Here is a 22,278-nt window from a genome sequence, read left to right on the forward strand (position 1 = left end):
ATACGTTTCAAATCTGTGTATACCGGTATCAAATATTACATTTCCTTTTAATATACTTTTAATACAATGATAAATAAAGATATTTTATACTTTTTTTTTACATTCACTTTCACCTATCCCTTGGTCTGCTGGACCGTTGGGGCTCCACGCATGATCTGTCAACATTCTTTCTCCTTTCTTATCTGTCATTTGCCTTTGATAGAATTTCATTCTGATATTCTTTCTAAAAATATTGAAACCTGCCTTTAAACACGCCTTGGTGGACCACTTCGGGGACCGATTTTGAGTGTGTTTTTCCACACAAACTGTCTTTGTAACCTTCTTGTTACCATGCTTGGATCTATATCACCAAAGTAAAATCTTTCAATCTTCTATAATATATCTCAAACTAGACCCAGTATTCTAGTCTAGACTACTGTCTTTTATTGTTACCCTGTTTGGGTCTATAGCACCAAACTAGAACTTCATATACTCTGAGTAGATTTATACAGGGGTTGATTTTTCGAGTACAGGGGTGGGTAAGGGCTGTTTTCCAAAACATTTGCACTTTTGCTTATCTATCATTCACTTATTAGGAGCAAAGTTATCGCCCCTGCAAAAAGTCATCAGCTTCGCAAAGAAGGAGTTGTCTTTAAACAAAAACTTTGGTGTTTTTTTTTAATCAAAGTTTATATTAACAAAGTTTATATTCCATCACTCTGTCTATCTGGTAAAAGGTTTGTACATGTCATTTCTCCCACCTTATCTCAAATTAAGTTGAAATTTTTAACAATCATTTCGTTTACCTGACAGCACAAAAATCAATTAAAACAATTTAACCAAAGAGTTAAATTACTATTGGCAATTAATCATTTTGTCTGATACCGAAAAAGGGAAAGAAATCGTAATTGACAACTGAGTTGTTGAAAAAGTCTCCTTGAGGAGGCTTAAGCCATGAGTAAACAAAAAATACACGCCCTTCTTACTCCCCCCCCCCCCCCTTTCATTTCCTTTTCCAGAGAAGTGATAGGTCCACAGCGCATTGAGAAAGTGATAGGACCACAGCGCATTGAGAAAGTGATAGGACCACAGCGCATTGAGAAAGTGATAGGACCACAGCGCATTGAGAAAGTGATAGGACCACAGCGCATTGAGAAAGTGATAGGACCACAGCGCATTGAGAAAGTGATAGGATCACAGCGCATTGAGAAAGTGATAGGATCATAGCGCATTGAGAAAGTGATAGGATCACAGCGCATTGAGAAAGTGATAGGATCAGGGCGCATTGAGAAAGTGATAGGACCACAGCGCATTGAGAAAGTGATAGGACCACAGCACATTGAGAAAGTGATAGGATCATAGCGCATTGAGAAAGTGATAGGACCATAGCGCATTGAGACAAGTGATAGGACCACAGCGCATTGAGAAAATGATAGGACCACAGCGCATTGAGAAAGTGATAGGACCATAGCGCATTGAGAAAGTGATAGGACCACAGCGCATTGAGAAAGTGATAGGACCACAGCGCATTGAGAAAGTGATAGGACCACAGCGCAATGAGAAAGTGATAGGATCAGGGCGCATTGAGAAAGTGATAGGACCACAGCGCATTGAGAAAGTGATAGGACCATAGCGCATTGAGAAAGTGATAGGACCACAGCGCATTGAGAAAGTGATAGGACCACAGCGCATTGAGAAAGTGATAGGACCACAGCGCATTGAGAAAGTGATAGGACCACAGCGCATTGAGAAAGTGATAGGATCAGGGCGCATTGAGAAAGTGATAGGATCAGGGCGCATTGAGAAAGTGATAGGACCACAGCGCATTGAGAAAGTGATGCATTGAGAAAGTGATAGGACCATAGCGCATTGAGAAAGTGATAGGACCACAGCGCATTGAGAAAGTGATAGGACCACAGCGCATTGAGAAAGTGATAGGACCATACCGCATTGAGAAAGTTAATAGCATGAAATTGCGCTAAACAAAAACAATTAGTACAAATATTTCTAATTGCAAAGATCTAATGTTAGTCTAGAACTCTAGATCTATTGAAAACTTAATCGAATGACTGATAAAAACAAATTGATACTAAATAGAAGTTTTTTGTTTTTCTTCTCTGTTGTTTGTTTTGGTACATAGCTTGCAACATTCAAGTTTACTTTGGCGTCCTTGATAATGTTTAGTTTATCGTAAAAAAAAAATAATCTAAGTCTAAAACAATTGTTACGTACACTGCGCAGTGTGGTCCGAATGCCTGCAACAAATTCTGGCAACTATAAAGAATTGTTAAAATTATAGCATTTAATGAGTCTTGTAATTTATTAGACATATTCCTGAATGGATCTATAGGAGCGTTTGAATCCATATGAAGCCTGGGAATTGTTTTTCAGAAAATATTGTGCTCTTATTGTGCTCTAAAAGATTAAAACGTTTTTCATTTACAGTTTCTGTCCCTTGTACCGAATCAGAAACCCCATTAGTAACGAACCATGCTGAGATTACTCCCTTACAGCACGGAAGAGGAAGCGGGCAGTGAGTTGTAAGGTCGCCTTATCCCCGTACAAGGACAGACCTCTTGCCACACATGGACCAGTACTCTCTCTCTCAATTCCTTGTCCCAAACGTCCCTCATGCAGAGCTCGGCGTTCATAAAAAATGTGCTGTATTGTCTCGTCGTCCTCTATGCAGTGGCGGCTACGTGTGTCGTAGTTCTCCCTCCACCGTCCAAAGTACACGCCTATTGGACAGTGTCCGACTCGGAACTGGACTATGACGTCCTGCTCCGCACGGCAGAGCTCCCACTATGCGTCCTATAGGTCTGGTCTACTCGTCTGCCTGTGTAGCTCTCGGCCCTTATCGGAAGCCTCCCTTGTATCTAATGGGATCTATAATAGGAGAGACTGACGTTAAATGTTTAAAAAATATATATTGCTTGACTAGCTATGTTTAGGGACATAAATCTATAGGAGAAATAGGCCTACAGTATCAATTAGCCCATGGCTCCTACATTTAAAAGTCCGAGTTTGCTCCGACAAATCTTGACGGATATGAATGACATTTTGTCAAACAGAAGTGGTGGCACACTATGTTACAAATGATTGACCCGAAGGTAGCTGGAAGTCGATGTCTTATTGATTTATTTCCTACTTTTAAAAGAACGAAATCGACACATTTATTTTGTTGTTGGTCTGTTGCTAGGAAAACAAAGTATTCAAAGACAAATTCTTATTCTAAAAAAGTTGTTTCAGGGCTCTTCGGTATCAGGCCAACCAGATGTCGGTCCATCCAAGCTAATCAACAAATTGGACACGGCATTAAAATAAAACTCAACCCGACGTTTGTTTCTGAAGGCCATGCAATAATCACGTGCTATCAAACCAGATTATGATTCCCAAGCTACACCGAGGTAGCAATGAGACACTCGAATGCCCAAGCTACACCGAGGTAACAATGAGACACTCGAATGCCCAACATTTTCAATAGCGCAACATCTTCTCCTTAATTTATGCGTGGTGGGAAACAAAAGAGGAAGGGGAGAAAGCTGTAAATTTCAGAGAAACGGGGATTCCCGATTTAAAAAAAAAGCTCATTCATACTGGTGGTGTTTTTTTTTTAACAATCTGTGACTACCATCACATGGGACAATGATGTGAATTAAGCCATCACTTGAGGAGTGAAGGGAGTTATGGAGAGTACTTGACCAGCTAGATAAGAAATGGTTCGCCAATGTCCAGCAATCTTCTGGGGGAAAAATCTCAAATTCTTGCTAAAATATTAATAATAATGAAAAAAAAAAGAAATTGATATGCAGATTCAAAATTTAAAGATAATTAAACTAATTAAAGATGATATACAAGCAAGTGGCACATAGACATGTTTCAAACCTATCTGTTATATTAAAATGCGTACAAGTGGTCGATCTAACAGTTTGTCTGTAGCCTGTATGTGTCTGTGACTTCAGTTCTACTTATATTTGCTTCTTAATTATTTTCTAACCTATGTTCAAATAAATAAATACTGAAAATTAAGTTCCATAATTTCCATTGTCTTTTACACAGATGGACACATGAAGTCATTTAATGTAAGCTATGTTGGCCAGGCACACCTCGTCAATTATAGAGATACCAATTCTTCCTCTGTCTAATAGATGTCTCAGTTCTGGTAGGTCAGAAAACTTGTAGGTCAAAAAGTACAACTGTATGGTGTTACCGTACTGGACATTTCAAATTATTTGCATTTAAACTATTCTTTTTTGTTCTATATAAGTTTACATTTGTAAAAGTTTTCACTTTTTGTTTACAAATTTCCATTTCTCGCGTAATTTGTGTGTGGGGAGTTGGTTGCACTAGTTATGGTCTCTGATTGAGACCAGGGGGTAAGCCAAAGGAAAAAGAGCGTACTAGTCACGCCTCAGTTCGCAAGCGTGGGCAGAAACCGTCATGGTTATTATTAGTATGGAAATGGAAACAGTTTGTTTACAGCCTGACTAAATCATCTATAACAAAGTTTGAGAAATATTAGACAAATGTAATTTAGAGATCTTTAGGAAAGTTCGAAGGTCAAGATAGAAGTTTAAGAAGCTTGAAGAAAAGATAAACAGTGACGTCAACACTCTAGAAAACTCTCGGTACCAAATTGTATAAAGGATTGAGAATTAGCTATTGGAGTCATTGCTCTGACATTGTTCAGTGTTAATGGATATTTAGTAATCATCAGTATACAGACTGTGCTTTTTCTATTCAATGTAGTACTATGTGTCTGTCAAGTCATTATTCTATTTGTACAATTGATTTTTATTTTATTGTTTGTTCAAGGCTACAGGATTTGTTTTATTGTTTGTTCATGGCTACAAGATTTGTTTTATTGTTTGTTCATGGCTACAAGATTTGTTTTATTGTTTGTTCAAGGCTACAGGATTTGTTTTATTGTTTGTTCATGGCTACAGGATTTGTTTTATTGTTTGTTCAAGGCTACAGGATTTGTTTTATAGTTTGTTCATGGCTACAAGATTTGTTTTATTGTTTGTTCAAGGCTACAGGATTTGTTTTATAGTTTGTTCATGGCTACAAGATTTGTTTTATTGTTTGTTCATGGCTACAAGATTTGTTTTATTGTTTGTTCATGGCTACAGGATTTGTTTTATTGTTTGTTCATGGCTACAAGATTTGTTTTATTGTTTGTTCATGGCTACAAGATTTGTTTTATTGTTTGTTCATGGCTACAAGATTTGTTTTATTGTTTGTTCATGGCTACAAGATTTGTTTTATTGTTTGTTCATGGCTACAAGATTTGTTTTATTGTTTGTTCAAGGCTACAGGATTTGTTTTATTGTTTGTTCATGGCTACAGGATTTGTTTTATTGTTTGTTCAAGGCTACAGGATTTGTTTTATAGTTTGTTCATGGCTACAAGATTTGTTTTATTGTTTGTTCAAGGCTACAGGATTTGTTTTATAGTTTGTTCATGGCTACAAGATTTGTTTTATTGTTTGTTCATGGCTACAAGATTTGTTTTATTGTTTGTTCATGGCTACAGGATTTGTTTTATTGTTTGTTCATGGCTACAAGATTTGTTTTATTGTTTGTTCATGGCTACAGGATTTGTTTTATTGTTTTCAGTTTGAAAGCATTCAAGGCACTTCTACATTTGGATTCTTCAAATGTTCGAATCTGCGTGTGTCACGTAATTGAGGGGTCATTACACAGCTCCACTAATGGCAGTGTAACAATATTTAAACTCTTAAGTATGTTATAACGAGACTAATAGCATCGCCGATAACTAGAATGTATGTGAGATTATTCGAGACATAGTGTCTTATAGTGTAGTGGTCAACAGTTTCTCGTTGAAGTCCCTATAGTTATTGACAAGTCATTTCTACTAGAAGTTGTGGCTTTGAGTAGTCCCAAGTTATCGACAAGTCATTTCTACCTGAAGTTGTGGCTTTAAGTAGAGCCAAGCTATTGACAAGTAATTTTTACCAGAAGTTCTGGCTTTGAGTAGTCCCGTGTTATTGACAATTCATTTCTACCTGAAGTTGTGGCTTTGTTTATGCGCGAACCGCTTCAAGCTTCTGATCCATGATTTCATTTTTATGCTAATTTGCAAGATAACGTTAGTTTTTTTTTTTACAAAATTACAATACCAAAACTGATCATTTAAAATGTATTAAGCAATGACTTGACAGTAAGATTAGTCTTCCAGGACGGTAAAAAAAAAACCTAGAGTAAAGTGTGGATACGAAGTAGTTATAAGTAGAGATGGGAAACGAACCGAACCCGAACCGAACGAACCGAACTCGAACCTCACTTATGACCGAACCGAACCCAAACTTTGAAACTGCTTGGTACGAACCGAACCGAACGAACCCTCCTTTTCTTAACCGAACTAATTTTGCAATTTGTTCATCCCTTTTTTATATTTTAGGTTTAAAAAAATAAAAAAAATTACTTACATATTTTTTTTTAATTCTAATGATTCCATTATACTTTGAAAACTTGGGAAGTCGGTGGGGTGCGGGGGTATTTTGAAAACTTTAAAAAGAAAAAAAAGCGGCGCGCTGTGATTCTCATGGGTTTTTCCGTATGTGCCGACTCTCTCCTAGCCTTGAATTTTCGCGGGCTGTTTGCAATATTGATTTGAGTCGAATAGGCGCCCTCTAATTAGATCTAGATCTAGACTCTAGTTCCTAGTAAGTAGAAAGTAAACATTATAATATTGTCACTTTTATTTGAGATGGCTGTTAGCTGAGAGTAGAATAGTTTAGAGATTAGATTAGAGAGTGTAGATATAAATAAGTTCATTTGTGTTCTAGTTTAAAATAAATTTTAATTATCTTCTATTAAGTGATTTATTTTTACTAAATTGTGAAGTATTCCATATTGGAATATTATCAGTGGCGTAGCAAGGGTGGGGGAGGAGGGGGAGAAATGTAAAATTCCCTCCGAGCCCCCACTTGAGGGGGGCCCCAAATGAGTGTTTTTTACAATAAATACTCAATATTACGTAAAATGCAGGGGTCCCCAAAGAGGTCCAGCCCCTCCCCGGTCCCCAAAATGATGAAAAATTCCCCTGAATATTTTTACTATTATTCCGTTTTGCATTATTGATCATCCGTATTTTTAATGCAGCGTTTCTCAAGCTTTGGGTTCTCCCCTGTAGGTGGGGATGGCGAGTACCTTGAATTGGGGGATGTGGAGACGCAACTTCCTCACAAAAAGGGGTGTCATAGAGTGTGTGTGTGTGTGTGTTTTCTGGTGGCGGTAAGAAGAGGTTAAGCGATTGATTGGTGTTTATGCATTGACGATGATGAAATTAGCGTAATGCAAATGTGAAACGGCAGACAATCTTGAGACATGAAAGAGTAAAGACGTTGTTTTGTGGTGACCTAGATTTTGTTTAAATATATTTCATTAACTTTACATCTCTATCACAATTTAAATATGTGAATATTGTAATGACAGTTAGGCTATATTGAGTTGTTCACATAAGAACTTTATTTCAAAATTTATTAAGTTTATATAATATTATAAGGCTTGTCTTCGAGTCCGAAGATTAGTGAGGAATGCAGTTTTTTCCCATGGCTGCGCAGGCCCAGCTGTGACCTACATATTTTGCCACATCCAGGGCAAGCATAACCAATGTTCGCGTCTGTGTTTGTCCTCGGCAGCGGATTTTCTTTTGGTCTCAAATGTGTATCCCGCGGCCTTCGGGAGTGAACTCCAACTGACTCGTTCTAAGGCCGCATGCAACTAGGTGCTCTCTTCTATGTCAGGTAAGCAAAGTTGACGCCTAAGCTGGTCTATGAAGCGTTTCCGTGGGGCGCCTCTGTTACGTTGACCACCTTTTAGCTCCCATACGGGTCACGTGCCCTGCCCAGCGTAACTGTCGGACCATAAGAAGTCCATCTATACTATCCTTACCGGTAAAAATATAAAACGCTTATATTGGTTGAATTGTACTAGCTGTTTGTAAGCGACAAACCAACGGCCAGCTAACAAGGAGAGGGGGCATAGAAAAAAAAGTTTTATTTTTAGTGTAACTTATCTGAATATTAGTATAATTACATGTTTAAAAATTAAAATATATTAAGTAGGAGATGTCATTGTATCTTCTAATAAGACCCTGTCAACTGAAGACTGCTTTTGCGAGGCGCGTATGCACAATATGGGACAAAACATTTTGAAGAAAACATTTTAAAACATCTCCGCTAGTGTGATTCTTCTGCATTTTTTTGTCTCAGAATAGTCGAATTTCTTCCGTATATTGCAATTTATTATAGTGACGACTTATGTGTGAAAAAAAAATTCTCGATAGAGACGTCTTTACACGAAGAATATTTGTTTAAAAAGATCACGCCCATTATAGAGGTAGGTGCGCAATATGTAGGCCTACCTAGAATGTCCCTTGCATAATTGTATTGGCCATGTCTGCCTCTTTATTATTAGATTTAATATGGCCCTCGACTTTTTTTTATTATGATGAATAGTGCTTTTTGAAAGAAAGCACATCGATATTAGCCTTTTTAAAAAATTCGCTTAGCGCCGAGTCACGCCCTGAATTAAACCACTTGCCGACTTGAGCGAAAACCTGCCGCATCTTCATTTCTATCTCCATTAAGAAATTTTTACAAAGCTTAAAATGTATGTAGGCAACATTATTTTGGAAAAAGTATTGCCCATAGGCCTATTATATATTGCAAAGTATTTGTTTTATGTAAAAATTCAAATAAAAGTGTTTTAACTTATAAATTGCATTAAACCTTATAACTTAATTTTGCTATTACATAATTTCATATCATTGAACCGAGCCGAACCCGAACTTTAGACCTGACCGAACCGAACCCGAACTATACTCGTCATCGAACCGAACCGAACTCGAACTTAAATCTGACCGAACCGAACCCGAACTTTAAAAGTTGGGTTCGATTCCCATCTCTAGTTATAAGTCTCTTTATCTGAAAAAGGATCCGCTTCATCTGACAATACTTTATGTCATGGGCGTAGCCGGGGGGGTGGGGGGGGTTCAACCCCCCCCCCCCCCCGAAATGAAATCCCCCCCAGGGGGGGGTGGGGGGAACGGAATTAAGTGATTGATTTTTTATTCATTTTGTTTATTTTAGGTGAGATTTTAATACTAAATCATCACTTACCACATCACAGCCTCTACCAGGGGGTTTTGAGTTTAAAACCCCCTACCAGGGGGTTTTGAGATACAAATCCCTCTATCAGGGGGTTTTGAATTTAAAACTTCCTACCAGGGGCTTTGAGTTTAAAACCCCCTACAGGGGGTTTTGAGTTTTAAACCCCCTACCAGAGGTTTCGCAGTTAAATCCCCCTCTTCTATAAAACAAAACAAAAAAATGCAAACAACAATCCCCAAATTCCATCAGCACAGTTAATGAAGATTTTGATTTTAAAACACCCTCCAAAATTTACGATGAACCCCCTCTTCAATATAAAAAAAAAGCAAATTACACACTCAAAATTCTATAAGCGTAGCCAAAGGGGTTTTGAGCTAAACCCCCCCCCCCTCCAGTTGGGGTTTGAAGCTAAAAAGTACCTATTCAAAATTTAAAAAAAAGCAAATTACACACTATAAAATCTATGAGCGTAGCCAAAGGGGTTTTGAGTTAAAAAAAACCCCTGCCAGAGGGGTTTGAAGCTGAAAACTACCTCTTCAATATTAAAAAAAAAGCAAATTACGCACTCAAAATGCTATGAGGGGGGTTTTGAGTTTAAATCCCCTCCTCCAGATGGCTTTTTCTTTAAAGTTTAAAACCCCTCCAGATGGTTTTGAGTTTAAAATTCCCCTACAAAGCGTTTAGAGTTGAAAACCTCTCTCTTCAATATTATTTTAAATCAAACTACAGTCACCAAATTCTATGATCGTAGCTAAATGGGGTTTTGAATTAAAAAAAAAACAAAAAAAAACTCCAGAGATTTTTTAGTTTAAAACCCCTCAACAGATGATTTTGACGAAAAAACTTTCCTTTTCGATATAAATACTAAAGCGAAATACAGGCATGTAATTCCAAGAGCGTAGTCAAGAAAGGTTACAAATTTCTACCAGTGGCTTGGGTTCCATTAATAAAGTGTGAATAGTCTTCTGCCAAAATTGAAAAACACTAAATGTGGCTCAACAAAGATGGCTAAGACAGATTTTAGGAGTCAGTTATAGAGATCAGGTCTAAATCAAAGAAATCATATGCCGAACTGTGAGTCGAACCCTTAGTAAGGTTGTGACAGAGCGTCGCATGAGGTTTTGCGGGACATGTTCTCCGACAAAATAAATTACGCAAATAAGAGTTGCGGAAACAGCTTGCCGGAAAATGCGACGAACGGCGCGGGAGGGTCTAAGTCAGCAAGAATAGCACATTAGGTTTGTGAAATAAAACTTTTTAATAGCAAGATAATGCACTGTAGATACCTCAGAATATGCATTTTGTTGGCTTTCAATACCAGAAATACTGCTCGGCGGCGAGCTCCCCCAGACCCCTTGCTAGCAAAGGACGGGGAGTCTACAAGTTTTCCACTAATTCCAGGAAGAATCTATTCTAGGGCATAATAAACGTCTTCCGAAAGGGTCAGAATGTAATAAAGATTAATTATGTACGCACACACACTCACATATGTATATATATATAATTGTTTTCGGCGCGGTGGGGGAAATCCCCCCAAAACCCCCCCAGAAAAAAAATCCTGGCTACGCCCATGCTTTATATATACACATTTTCAGACCTCCTCTCCCTCTTGTAATAAATTTTTATACCCCCTTCCCTTCTTAGCCGTTACGTTACATCATATCATACAACGAGAAACAGTAGAACTATTGGTAAGGTATAGAGATAAGTTTATTATAAATACAAGTACATTTAGTCAAATGATTTAGCTAAGCATTAAAACTAATCGAGAAGGTCTGGACACTGACTTGCAACGTCACAACCTGTGGGCAATGGAGACCAATAGCGTGTTACAATAATGAATGGTCACGATTGAATACAAGATAATATACAATTCATAATTCTATGTATATAACTTCACTATACACATCATATATTCTATTTTGTATTTATTGAGATCGTGGCGTGTCACGTTCAAAATAGAAGTACTGATATCACATGACCAAGCAGAACCAAAGTTTTTAATAATAATCTTTGACATGTTCAATGCTCAATTACTTTAGAACCATATAGCGCTTGGCTACGTTTATTAGTCTATCACAGTCTAAAATTTCCAATTTGTATCACAGTATACAATCACATTAATTAATTAAACACTACAGTTGTTATTTTGTTGTTGCTGCTGATGTTCTTGTTTTTTTTTGTATTCTTTCCCTTACACTTTAAACAAAATAAATAGTTCAATTCAATACAAGCTGTGCATGAATCATGTTTGTTTTCTAATTATTCTAAGTGACAGTTTTTTAACATTTTCAATAGAGATGTTCAAAGTATTACGATGAGTTACTTAGGGAATTACTTTTTGGAATAGCATATCTTACATGCTATGCTCAGTGCGCTATGGTCTTATCTCTTTTGTGGAACTGTGTGTTGGGAGAAGGAGTATCTGGGAAAAAAATTTCCGTATTGCTTTTAAAATAATACAACTCAGCTCGATTCGGGGATTCGAACTGGAGCACCTTTGATGGGTAGCGAAGCGGCTTATGCCACTCAGCCAGCCGCACATTCACACGTTTCCATCTTGGAACTGACCGCTAGTGACCACAAAGATGTTGGAACTACTGCTGAGTCAGATATGTTGGAACTACTGCTGAGTCAGAGATGTTGGAACTACTGCTGAGTCAAAGATGTTGGAACTACTGCTGAGTCAAAGATGTTGGAACTACTGCTGAGTCAGAGATGTTGGAACTACTGCTGAGTCAGAGATGTTGGAACTACTGCTGAGTCAGAGATGTTGGAGCTACTGCTGAGTCAGAGATGTTGGAAATACTGCTGAGTCAGAGATGTTGGAACTACTGCTGAGTCAGAGATATTGGAACTACTGCTGAGTCAGAGATATTGGAACTACTGCTGAGTCAGAGATGTTGGAACTACTGCTGAGTCAGAGATGTTGGAACTACTGCTGAGTCAGAGATATTGGAACTACTGCTGAGTCAGAGATATTGGAACTACTGCTAAGTCAGAGATATTGGAACTACTGCTGAGTCAGAGATATTGGAACTACTGCTGAGTCAGAGATATTGGAACTACTGCTGAGTCAGAGATATTGGAACTACTGCTGAGTCAGATATGTTGGAACTACTGCTAGTGTTTCTTAAATTATTGACACTAAGAAGACACTTTGTTTCTTCAAGTGACATTAAAAAACTGACAATTAAACCAATAGTTAAATCTCTGATGAGAATTTTTGTAATGTAGGCCTACTCAGTTATAGAACTGCCATTTAACATATACATTTCTCAAGGAACTGTGGTAGTTGAAATTTTTGTTTTGTTTCTACATCTAGATTGTCTTCAGCCACTAAGATTTATTTACTTATTTCTTACTAGACCTAGCTATGATCTCTGATCATATTCTATTTTAATTCCAAAGCTGAATCAGACCGATATCATCGCTTGAAGCATGCGCTGCTATTTAAAGTTTTCAATGCCATATGAGACTCAATACACAAGTCGCCAATGTCGATTCCAAATCTACATCTATAAAAATCTCACAAAAATAAAATGTGTGTGTACACAAAGGTATACAGTGACAGATGACAATCATGGCCAGAAAGCCATTGACTGATCAATTGACAAACCTTCAGCGGATGTTGAATTAGCCATATGATAACGAGACCACAGCAAGTATGTGCAGAAGTGAGTGTGTGTTTGTGTCTTTAGTTATCAATGATTGGTTGAAGCAACGTTTTTAGGTTAAAATAATCCTAATATTTTTTTTTTAAAGAGCAAACAGCGGACCACTATGACAAAATTTTGCTATTTCTAATATGATCTTGGCCAATCAAATGAAGGGAAGCGATGCCTGAACATTTATGATGGTTCGGACTTCGGTTGATCTATCAATAGTTTATAAAATTGAAATGCTTTGACCTTCTGTGATCTCCAGTCTATGATTAACCACGCCTTACGATTAATTTATTCAGTAATTTATTTAGACTGTCTGTTGGGAGTTTGACAATGTTTTTCATTTGTTCCGTTCCTACTATCAACTCACACGTTTTCATTACCGTAACTATCAATATGAAATTCCGCAACTGAACTTGTGCTGTGTAGATCTGTAGGCCTATAATCATGTCAAATTATTGTCCAATATTTCAATAGCTAGTGTTCTAGGATTCAACATTTTGTGGACTATCAAATATTCATGAAAAGCAGACGACCTCCGCAAATGGCTACGCTAGTTATACCTAATTAAACTATCATGCACACTTCGGATCTAGACCGCAAAGATATCCCGTAGTGTCTCTGTTGAATCTATCAGCCCCAGGGAAAGCAAGCCTAGTGCGGCTACTTGACAGCCCACCATATTTCTTCTCAAGTTTTCAAACATCGATAACTCGTGGAGTCACTAGCAAGGGAGCTGAATGATGGCCAGATTTTTTTTATATTCTTATTTTTCTAAATACTTTGTACACTTTAGAAAGAAGGGAAAAAAAGGATGAAAGAAAACAAGAATCCTATCAGATGTCCTCTTGTATTCGTGTCATGGGTCAAACGATCAACTGTATGTTTAATTGTGACCATGATATTTCCAAAGACACGACATTATTATCAAGCAGAGAAACGTAAACAGATTCTAATGCAAACCTGTCTCTGAGATACAATGGAAATATAATATTTGGCTTCTCCAAATCTAATTACGGTACTCTATGCTAGTGGAACATTCTCGTTTTCAAACATCGATCCACACGTTAAATATAAAACATACTTTAAACCTCGCTTATATTAAGTGAAAATGCATCAATCCATTATGTAATTAATTTATAATGACTCAAAATTAAACCGAGTGCATGCATGCAACTGTAAATTTATAACCATATCTATCAATACAATAAGATGTATTTAATAAAATCAATATATAACGAAATTAATTAATTACCAATAATGAAGAGATTAATTTGTATATATTACCTAATGTTCCATGTGTTGTTAGGTACAATAAACAAAAGTGTAAAGTTTAACTTGATCTGAGAATGGGTGTGAGAGTAATAGCATGTACAATTATCTAAGGGGACAAACCCACAAATATTTAGCCACATCTGAAGGATTAATTTCCCTTGTTGGTATCAAACAAAATGATTAATTATTAGTAAATTAATTGACTACTTTGTTAATTTTTTTTATTGATTCATGTTTTATTACGTACAATAAATAATTAAGTAACGTTTCAACTTGATTTGAAAATGGGTGTGGAAAAAATAATGTGTTCCAACTTTGGTACAGACAGACAGACAGAGCAAGTTGATAAAAGCTTAGTAAAAAAAAGTGTTTCTGTCACTTCTGAAAGATAACTTAATATATAATAAAGAAAATATAGCATACAGTTCTACGTAGCAAAAAATATCAGGATGACCTAAATACTTTTCTGATTAATATACTATTAATATGAATGAAAACGTTCATTTACAACTTTTTGAATATTTTTCTACTTGAGTTGTAAGTTTTTCATGCAATTCTACAAACGTGAAGATTATTTATTACAGGATGGAAATGAGCTGGGTTTAAACCCAGCATCATCAAGATGACACGTCTGGAGCTAGCCATTGTTTTGTTGAGATGAATGGCATTTCAGAGAGAAATATACAACAACAGAAATGTTTCAATGAAAACTGTATTGCACTAATTTTCATAATGTTACTTGTGGCTTAAGAAAGTGAAAAGGTATTTACAATATTCACAGTACATCAATTATTTAGAAATTATAGGCAGTGTTAAAAAAAAAAAGGGAGGTGGGTGTTGAGAGTAAAAGAACAAACTGGGTATACCAAGAATGAAATACAAATCAATGCTGAAACTAAGTAGTTTGTCTGGTCACACTTAATGATTCTGTGAACTAGAGGACAAGTTGACATCTGATGTATCAATGAAAGACCAGGACTTTAGACACATTTACACAAAAATGAAAGCTGTCAAAGTAAACGAGGCCAGATCTAAGTCCATGATACTTTTCATGAATTATATCATACTTTCAAGTGAGACCAAGAATCTCCAGGTCTAAGTCCATGATACTATTCATGAATTATATCATACTTTCAAGTGAGACCAAGAATCTCAGTCTGGTACATCATCTCCATAGCTGGCAGCAAGAATTTCTTTCTTGAATCTATCAAAACATGCGTTACAATAGCCTTGTTTGCTTGCATTTCCATAGTTGGAGCACTCTGACCTCTGGCATTTGGGCTCTGTCTTCATTGGGCGCAATGTCCTCTCAAAAGTTTCAATTTTTTCTTGATGTGGGTCAGAATAGACCAATCTAGGTCTCATGCTGGTGACACTAGTGACTAACTCATTTGCATGAGTTTGTTCAGCCTCGTTATAAAAGGAAGAAGGGAAGTGACTATAGAGAGATGATGGTGCAGTTTCAGAGAAGGCTGATGTTGACTCTTGCATGTGAAGTTTTGATGGGTAGGAAAGGCTGCTTCCAGAACCATGAAGAAAGGATGTGTTGTTTAAACTTTTTACTGAAATCTGTGGGGCTGTTTCTCTCATTGCAGTTTGCAAGAGTTTATCATTTTCCCTCATGCAGAGTTGGTTACGATAACAAGAACTACACATATTTTGTTCTGCTGGGTCACCAAAGTTAGGACAACCTTTCATTATGCAAGGTTTGCCTCGAGAATACTGAGATTTAAATGCAGGACTAGACTGAGGTGAAATTTTATTAATATACTGATGTTCAGGATTTCTTTCTTTTTGAAATGTTTTTTCTTTTTCTCTCTGTAAATCTCTTACATTACTGCCAGTTAGGAGTGATTGTTTAGAAAAATTACCTTGGTCTTTTGTGGGATTAACACTTAGAACTTTAGATACTAGTCGCTCCAATGCACTGATGGGTTTTGGGTCAACATATAAAGGAGTACTTTCGAGTGTATCTGGTGTTTTAAGGATGTAAATATTTTCACCTTCCTGCCAAGTTATTTCAGTGTATGGTGAGTTTTTATCTTCAAGTGGACATGAAATCACTTCAAAAGAGTTGGACTGGCTTGAAGTTCCTTCTCCTGAAATGCTAATATCTAAGGATGGAGCTGTTGCCATTTGATGCATTTTTTCTTGCTCAATTTGAAAGCACTGATGGCAAAATGGGAAAGTTCCTACAGCACACCTATACCCACAGTTATTTTTGCATCGTTCATTCAGCATTGAGAGAGGCTGGTGATTCTCAAGCCCAGACATAAGAGGAGCAGAAGGACCCATCAAAGCAGCTGGAGGAACAGCATTTCTGGCTGCTGCTGGGGTGTTAGCACCAGCAGATAGTTTACTCCTTGCATTTATGCTATCATGTTCCTGCTCACACATGTTAAATATTTTCTCAAAAGTATTGACAGCTGGTGGGTTAACTTTTATCTGAACCCAAGGAATTTTAGCTACATTAGATCCTGCAATGTTTACCTCCAATTCTTTAATTGCTAGGTAGCCTTGTATTAGATCCCATGCTTTGCAATCTTCTTCTTTGAGAAGAAATCGGATGGGAAGAAAACATAAATCTTTATCAACAAGAGGAAATAACAAATCTTTTATATTCTCTGTTGAAGCTTCTGACAGTAAAGGAGCGAAATGGTTCAAGTGGTAACCAAGTAGAACAGGAGTTTTACAGCATTCTTGTGGCTGCCACTCTAAAGGTAAATAGAGTCCACTTAAGTTGTTACTTTGCAGCTGCTGTCCACTGTATGAACAAGCAAAACTGCTGGTTATTACGATGATTGGCCGCCTCAAAATGTTTGCTAAAATGTATATGTGTACAGCCTCTAATGAATGATGAGGGACAGCAGCACTCAGATTTTTGGAAAGGACATTCGTTACATGGTTTGCAATATCTTCCCACTCTTTGTCAATTAGCTGAAGATAGAAGAAGAACAAATTAATATAATTTTGTCAATGGTTATATATATATATATATATATATATATAACATTATAATTAATGAATTATATTAATATTTATTTGTATTTTATTGCCCTCCTAAAAGACAAGAGTCATGATAAGAAAAATTTAAAAAAGAAACAACTATTGAAATCATATTTCAACATTATATACTCATAAGGCTTGAAAGAGAAGCAATAGTGGGTATAGTTAAGTCAAAACATGATGGTGGCTGAGTGATAAAGCAATTGCCTTCCAAACTTAGGATCCTTGGTATGAATCCCAGTGAAGGCTGGGGTTTTCAATTTCAATTTTTTAGGCAAGGGCTATCCTAACCTGTACTATACTACACTACAAAAGATCATCTGTATTAGAAATTTATTAAATTAATAAACAAAAAACCACAAATATTCAACACACATCTAATCATGTAAACATAAAATAAGTGTAAAAGTCTGTATAGAAGTCACTATCCAGTGACCTAATTTTGGTAGAATAAGTGTGTTCATATTTTTTTTTTGTTCGTATTTATGCATAATTTGAAAACACTTAATGATTTCATGTGAGGGGCTATGCCTGGGGATCTTAAAATTTAGTTAATGTTAATATAGAATTAAAATCTGAGTTTATTGATGCCTAAATATAGAGACTGTCTGAAATAAATTATGGTGTTTTCGGAATCAAATAATGTGGGTCAAATTTGTTTGAATTAAATGAAAACACATGGCCTCTTTGACCTTAAATATAATAACAAATATAGGTTAGGGGTACAAATATAAGTAGTCATCCTTATTCAGAAGATTTTGATACTTCATTTTCTTTTCTATGTCGAACCATTGTCAAATAATGCGCTGTCAAAGTAAAACTTTGAAATTTTGGCCTATAGGTGTCCGAATAGCATAAACTACTCTATAGGCACTATTATAGCAATGTCAATGAGTATACTGAGTATAGGCTTTTATTATTATCATAATGATAATCATAATGATATGAATTATGAAATGATAATCATAGTGATAATGTTAAATGTAGGCCTATCTTTACTTTAACTTTAACCCGTTTTTTATAATCCACTATATATATATAGTCTATACCTAGAGGCTAGATCCTAGATCTAGATTACATCATGATCTAGCTAAAATAGATTGAAATCTTGCTAGATCTAGAGTCTATAAACTATACAGAAGCTATAGACTATAGATTTAAAAAAAAATAAGATTATTTTTAAGAGGCTGTTTACATTCTGCCTTTTGTGGGCCTAATTTACGGAAGTCAGAATTCTCTGGATTTTCACGCAAAAAAAAAACAAACTTATAAATAAACCAATGGATTTTTCCGTTTTCCCAGAATAACTGAACGTTTCAATGTAGAAGATTATTCCTAATAATAGTCTCTGTATTTTGACAGGCGGATAAGATACGATCTGTTGGTTACCTGATCAGTACTCTTGACAAGTAAACTAAGCTCATCCACATGCTGCCGCGACCATCTTTTTTTAAACCGACATTCAATGTCATTCACAATTGCTATGTGTAGAAGTTCTCTCAATATATTAGCGTCATCCTTAATGCTCCAAATATACAAAGATATAGAATGTAGCAAGCAATTGCCGTCTCCTGATGTAAACAAAAACAAAATTAAGAGTAATAAACTTTAATATTATTATCAAATTTCACTAAGTTTAATATAATTTTCTACTGCTATTGTAATATAATACTTAGCCTGACTTAGGGCCTTTTAATAATAGATCTATAGATTAAGTGCACTATAACTCCTAACTCCTCAATCTTTATAATTATTTAGCTTTAAATTTAGCATTAAATTAAAGTGTATTAAATGACCAATGAAGCTATATATAGTTTGAAACTTTAACTAAAATTCCTATTAAAATTATTAAATATTGCAATATTTTATAAGCATGTATAGACTATGCTAAGTACAGAATATGCCTTAAAAATTAATGCTGTGTAGGCCAGTGCCTTTTTTTAGATCTATATATCATTATATGCATAGAATTAGTCCCGTATGTAATAACAATAACTATAATAATTCAAACTCACTTGGGACAGAAATAGCTTGTAAAAGAAATTCTGTTTTTGTCCAGTTGATAGCTTGTATGTTTTCCAAGTCCTCTGTCATAGCTTCATCAATGACTAGTTGTGAAAAACTCTTTTTAAGTTTCCTGGTAATTTTGGTCGTGTTCGGTAACTGGCAGTCATAAAAACTGATGTCATGTTTAAAAGTTATAGGTTTGTGATCAGTACGATAGTCTATATTCTGACTAAGACTTTGTTGAATTTCTCTTTTTAACTTATCAATGTCTGTAAAAGGTGTTAGCTCCATTATCGACCTATAAATTTAAGTAACAAGTAAAATGAAGAGACAATATTTCTTAAATAGACAAAGTGTAAAAATGGAAATTCCCGAATTCTATTTTTCTTAGATCTTAAAATAGAAATATTTTTTCCCCTTATCAAATTTTGGTTTTGTTCCAATCAGCATAAGCGAGTTTCTAAAAAGAAATGTGTTTTCCAGCTTGCAGAGACAGACAGACAGAGACAGCGAGAGAGGGAGAGAGATCATATGTCTTGGAAGCATAAAAACGTAAAGAAATATCAGATGTCTGAAGAACATATAGGCGACATAAGCCTGTGAAAATAGACATTAGGCTAGACAAAAAAATGATATAGTATAGGAAAGTCTTTGCTATGATCGGGTACAGAAGATGGACATCTTTTAGGGCCTTTAGGCCTACATAAAGCTTAGAATCCCATTGTTTCTAGCATAGCAGAATATTTGGCGTTTCGAAACCACATGAAGGATGACTATAAGCTAATGTTCATTGAATACATTAAGCATTTCTCTGTTAAAATTAACAAAAGTAAAGTTGAAGTGAACAAATGGTTTTAGTATTTCTCTCTATAAAGGGAAAAGAAGCTGATGTTGAGATCAGTTAGGGCACAGGGGTTCTCAGGCTGTGGGTCGCGACCGCTTTGGGGGTTGAATGACCATTTGCCAGGGGTCGCCTAAGACCATCGGAAATTTTGGTTTTTCGTTTATTTTAAATTGAATTTTTTTTTTTTTGGGGGGGGGGGGGTCATTTCTAACGTGTTGTAACAAATACATTTGTACCATAGACGGTATAGAATTACAATCTAATGTAGTATGTAAAGGGATATAACTCAGATTAGCATCACACATATCAACTCATTAAACGATTGTGAAGTGTCATTTAACTGAAATATAAATTGGGGGGGGGGGGGGAGACATAGTTAAAAACACAAACTTATCACCAGACGATACAGAGGGCACCATTTGTGAGTGTTGCATCATTGCTTGAAGGGAGACAGTTTTCCATTGATAGTTAGGCGACTTTGTTTCAAATGCTTTGCTTAACTCCATTGCGGAATCAAACATTATTTCAATGATTAAGATTTTAGCTATTCTTAAAACTATTAATTGAAACTATTGCTACGTAGCCTAATTATTTTCTAGTCCATGTTATTGAAGATAATATATCCATTACGAAACATCCTATGAACATTGATCTTGAACACAAGAATGTTAGAAAAGAAAATATAAAGACGATTTTTTTGCGGTCTGGTTTTATAAAGTCAGAGCAAACAGAGACGTCTAAGTTTTGGCGATAAGAACATCCGGTAGTTTTGACGGAGTCAACAAATCTAAACTCATCATCAACAGCAGCTGTTATCACTTCTTATTTGGTGGCTCTCAGAAGTGACACATCTATCAAATCTCACACCATTGTCGAGGAGTTAAAAATTGCCAGTGGTCAAAGACATTGTTCAAGTTATAAATGGAGTCGAATTCGTCACTAAATTTAGTGCGATTTTTTTTTTATCTAATGACACTTTTCCCATTGAGAATAGTTCTGCTGAAATTATCAATCAGGTAATTCAGGAAATGATATCTTCTCCGCTTCCAATATTTAGCATCCAGCTTGATGAATTCACAGACGTTGCAACTTGATCACAATGACTGGTTTACGTGATTTTAAAGACGAGTTTCTATTTTACAAACCTCTTGAAACAACTAGCACGTTTTATATTTAATAAAGTATAAGTTTTCTTGGGAAAAAAATGTGGTGTCTGCACAGATGGTGCTTCGAGAATGCTTGGATGTCGTTTTGATTTCAACGTCTGGTTCTGAATGAGTCTCTAAAAGTCATCGAAACTCACTATAGGATTCATAATTATGTATTAGCAAAGAATACATTGCCACCAGCATTACACCAATAACGATGCAGCTGAATTTGTTTTTTTATTTTCAATGTTATTTATTCAATTCTGAATCACGTGCTTGCTGACAGCTTCCGTTCTACCTGGGATTGTTTTGCGCCTTCTTCTTCCATTTCCAACATTTCTTTGCGAAACATGTTTCTCCAGTTTGCTAGCTATCAATTCAGAAATAGACTTGATTGATAGACTGATGCTGAAGATGACATTCATTGTGATCTTGCAAAGTCTGTCCCTAGAATTCATGAACTGGTGAAACAGAAACAATCTCAACATTCGCAATGACTTTGGCTTGTTTGCAATAAATTTAAAATTTGATCATGATTTTATAACGTTAGCAAAATCACAGTTAGGGCCTTTTTAGGCCTAAGGCCGAAACAAATTTTATGGTTGGGGGTCGCCGCCTAGTGGAGAATCGTATTAGGGGGTCGCCGACCATAAAAAGGTTGAGAACCGCTCAAAATGATAAGGATGATGAAATAAACTACCCTATATACTAAGTTACTTCCCGAGAGTAACACGCACTAGTCAGCGTTAATCCTTGAAATTGAGAGTATCCCCGCACGGATCTGTGTTGAAGGCATGCAACAGGGCCAATAACTTATAAAACAACGTGAAAAGCAAGATTACATGACAGTGGCGTAAAATTTAATTAATTTAAAAACAAATTTCGACACTCATTTGGGGGGTCCCCCTCAAGTGGGGGCCCGGGGGAATCTTCAAATTCTCCCCCTCCTCCCCCCACCCTAGCTACGCCACTGTCTAGCTTGGGTCAATCTGAGCGAAAAAGTACGTTTATAAAACAAGAAATTATTTTTTTTTAAACTTAAAAAAAAAAAGCTTATATGAAGTGTAATTGAATCAATTAGCTTCGATCAGTCATGAAATAAAATTTGTAATAGATCTAGGCCATTAACATAAATCTGTGCGATTAATATTTTTACCAATTGTTTTTGTTGAGGGCTATTTCATGCGTTTAGCTTTTTCAATACGCTATGATCAT

At 36.1% G+C, this 22,278-nt stretch overlaps 1 protein-coding gene across 1 annotated transcript; it reads right to left on the bottom strand.

Annotated features, from left to right (window-relative positions):
* Nucleotides 1-10,810: 10,810 nt before the first annotated feature.
* LOC106078457 (tumor necrosis factor alpha-induced protein 3-like) lies at nucleotides 10,811-19,435 on the bottom strand. Its single transcript, XM_013239317.2, has 3 exons — nucleotides 19,080-19,435; nucleotides 18,454-18,635; nucleotides 10,811-16,995 (listed from the first exon to the last, which is right to left on the bottom strand). The coding sequence occupies exons 1-3, from the start codon at nucleotides 19,360-19,362 to the stop codon at nucleotides 15,211-15,213; spliced, it is 2,250 nt and encodes a 749-aa protein (XP_013094771.2). The 5' UTR covers nucleotides 19,363-19,435; the 3' UTR covers nucleotides 10,811-15,210.
* Between the last annotated feature and the right edge of the window lie 2,843 nt (nucleotides 19,436-22,278).

The sequence above is a fragment of the Biomphalaria glabrata genome, chromosome 2 (genome assembly GCF_947242115.1).
Source record: "Biomphalaria glabrata chromosome 2, xgBioGlab47.1, whole genome shotgun sequence".
NCBI classification, from domain to species: Eukaryota; Metazoa; Mollusca; class Gastropoda; family Planorbidae; genus Biomphalaria; species Biomphalaria glabrata.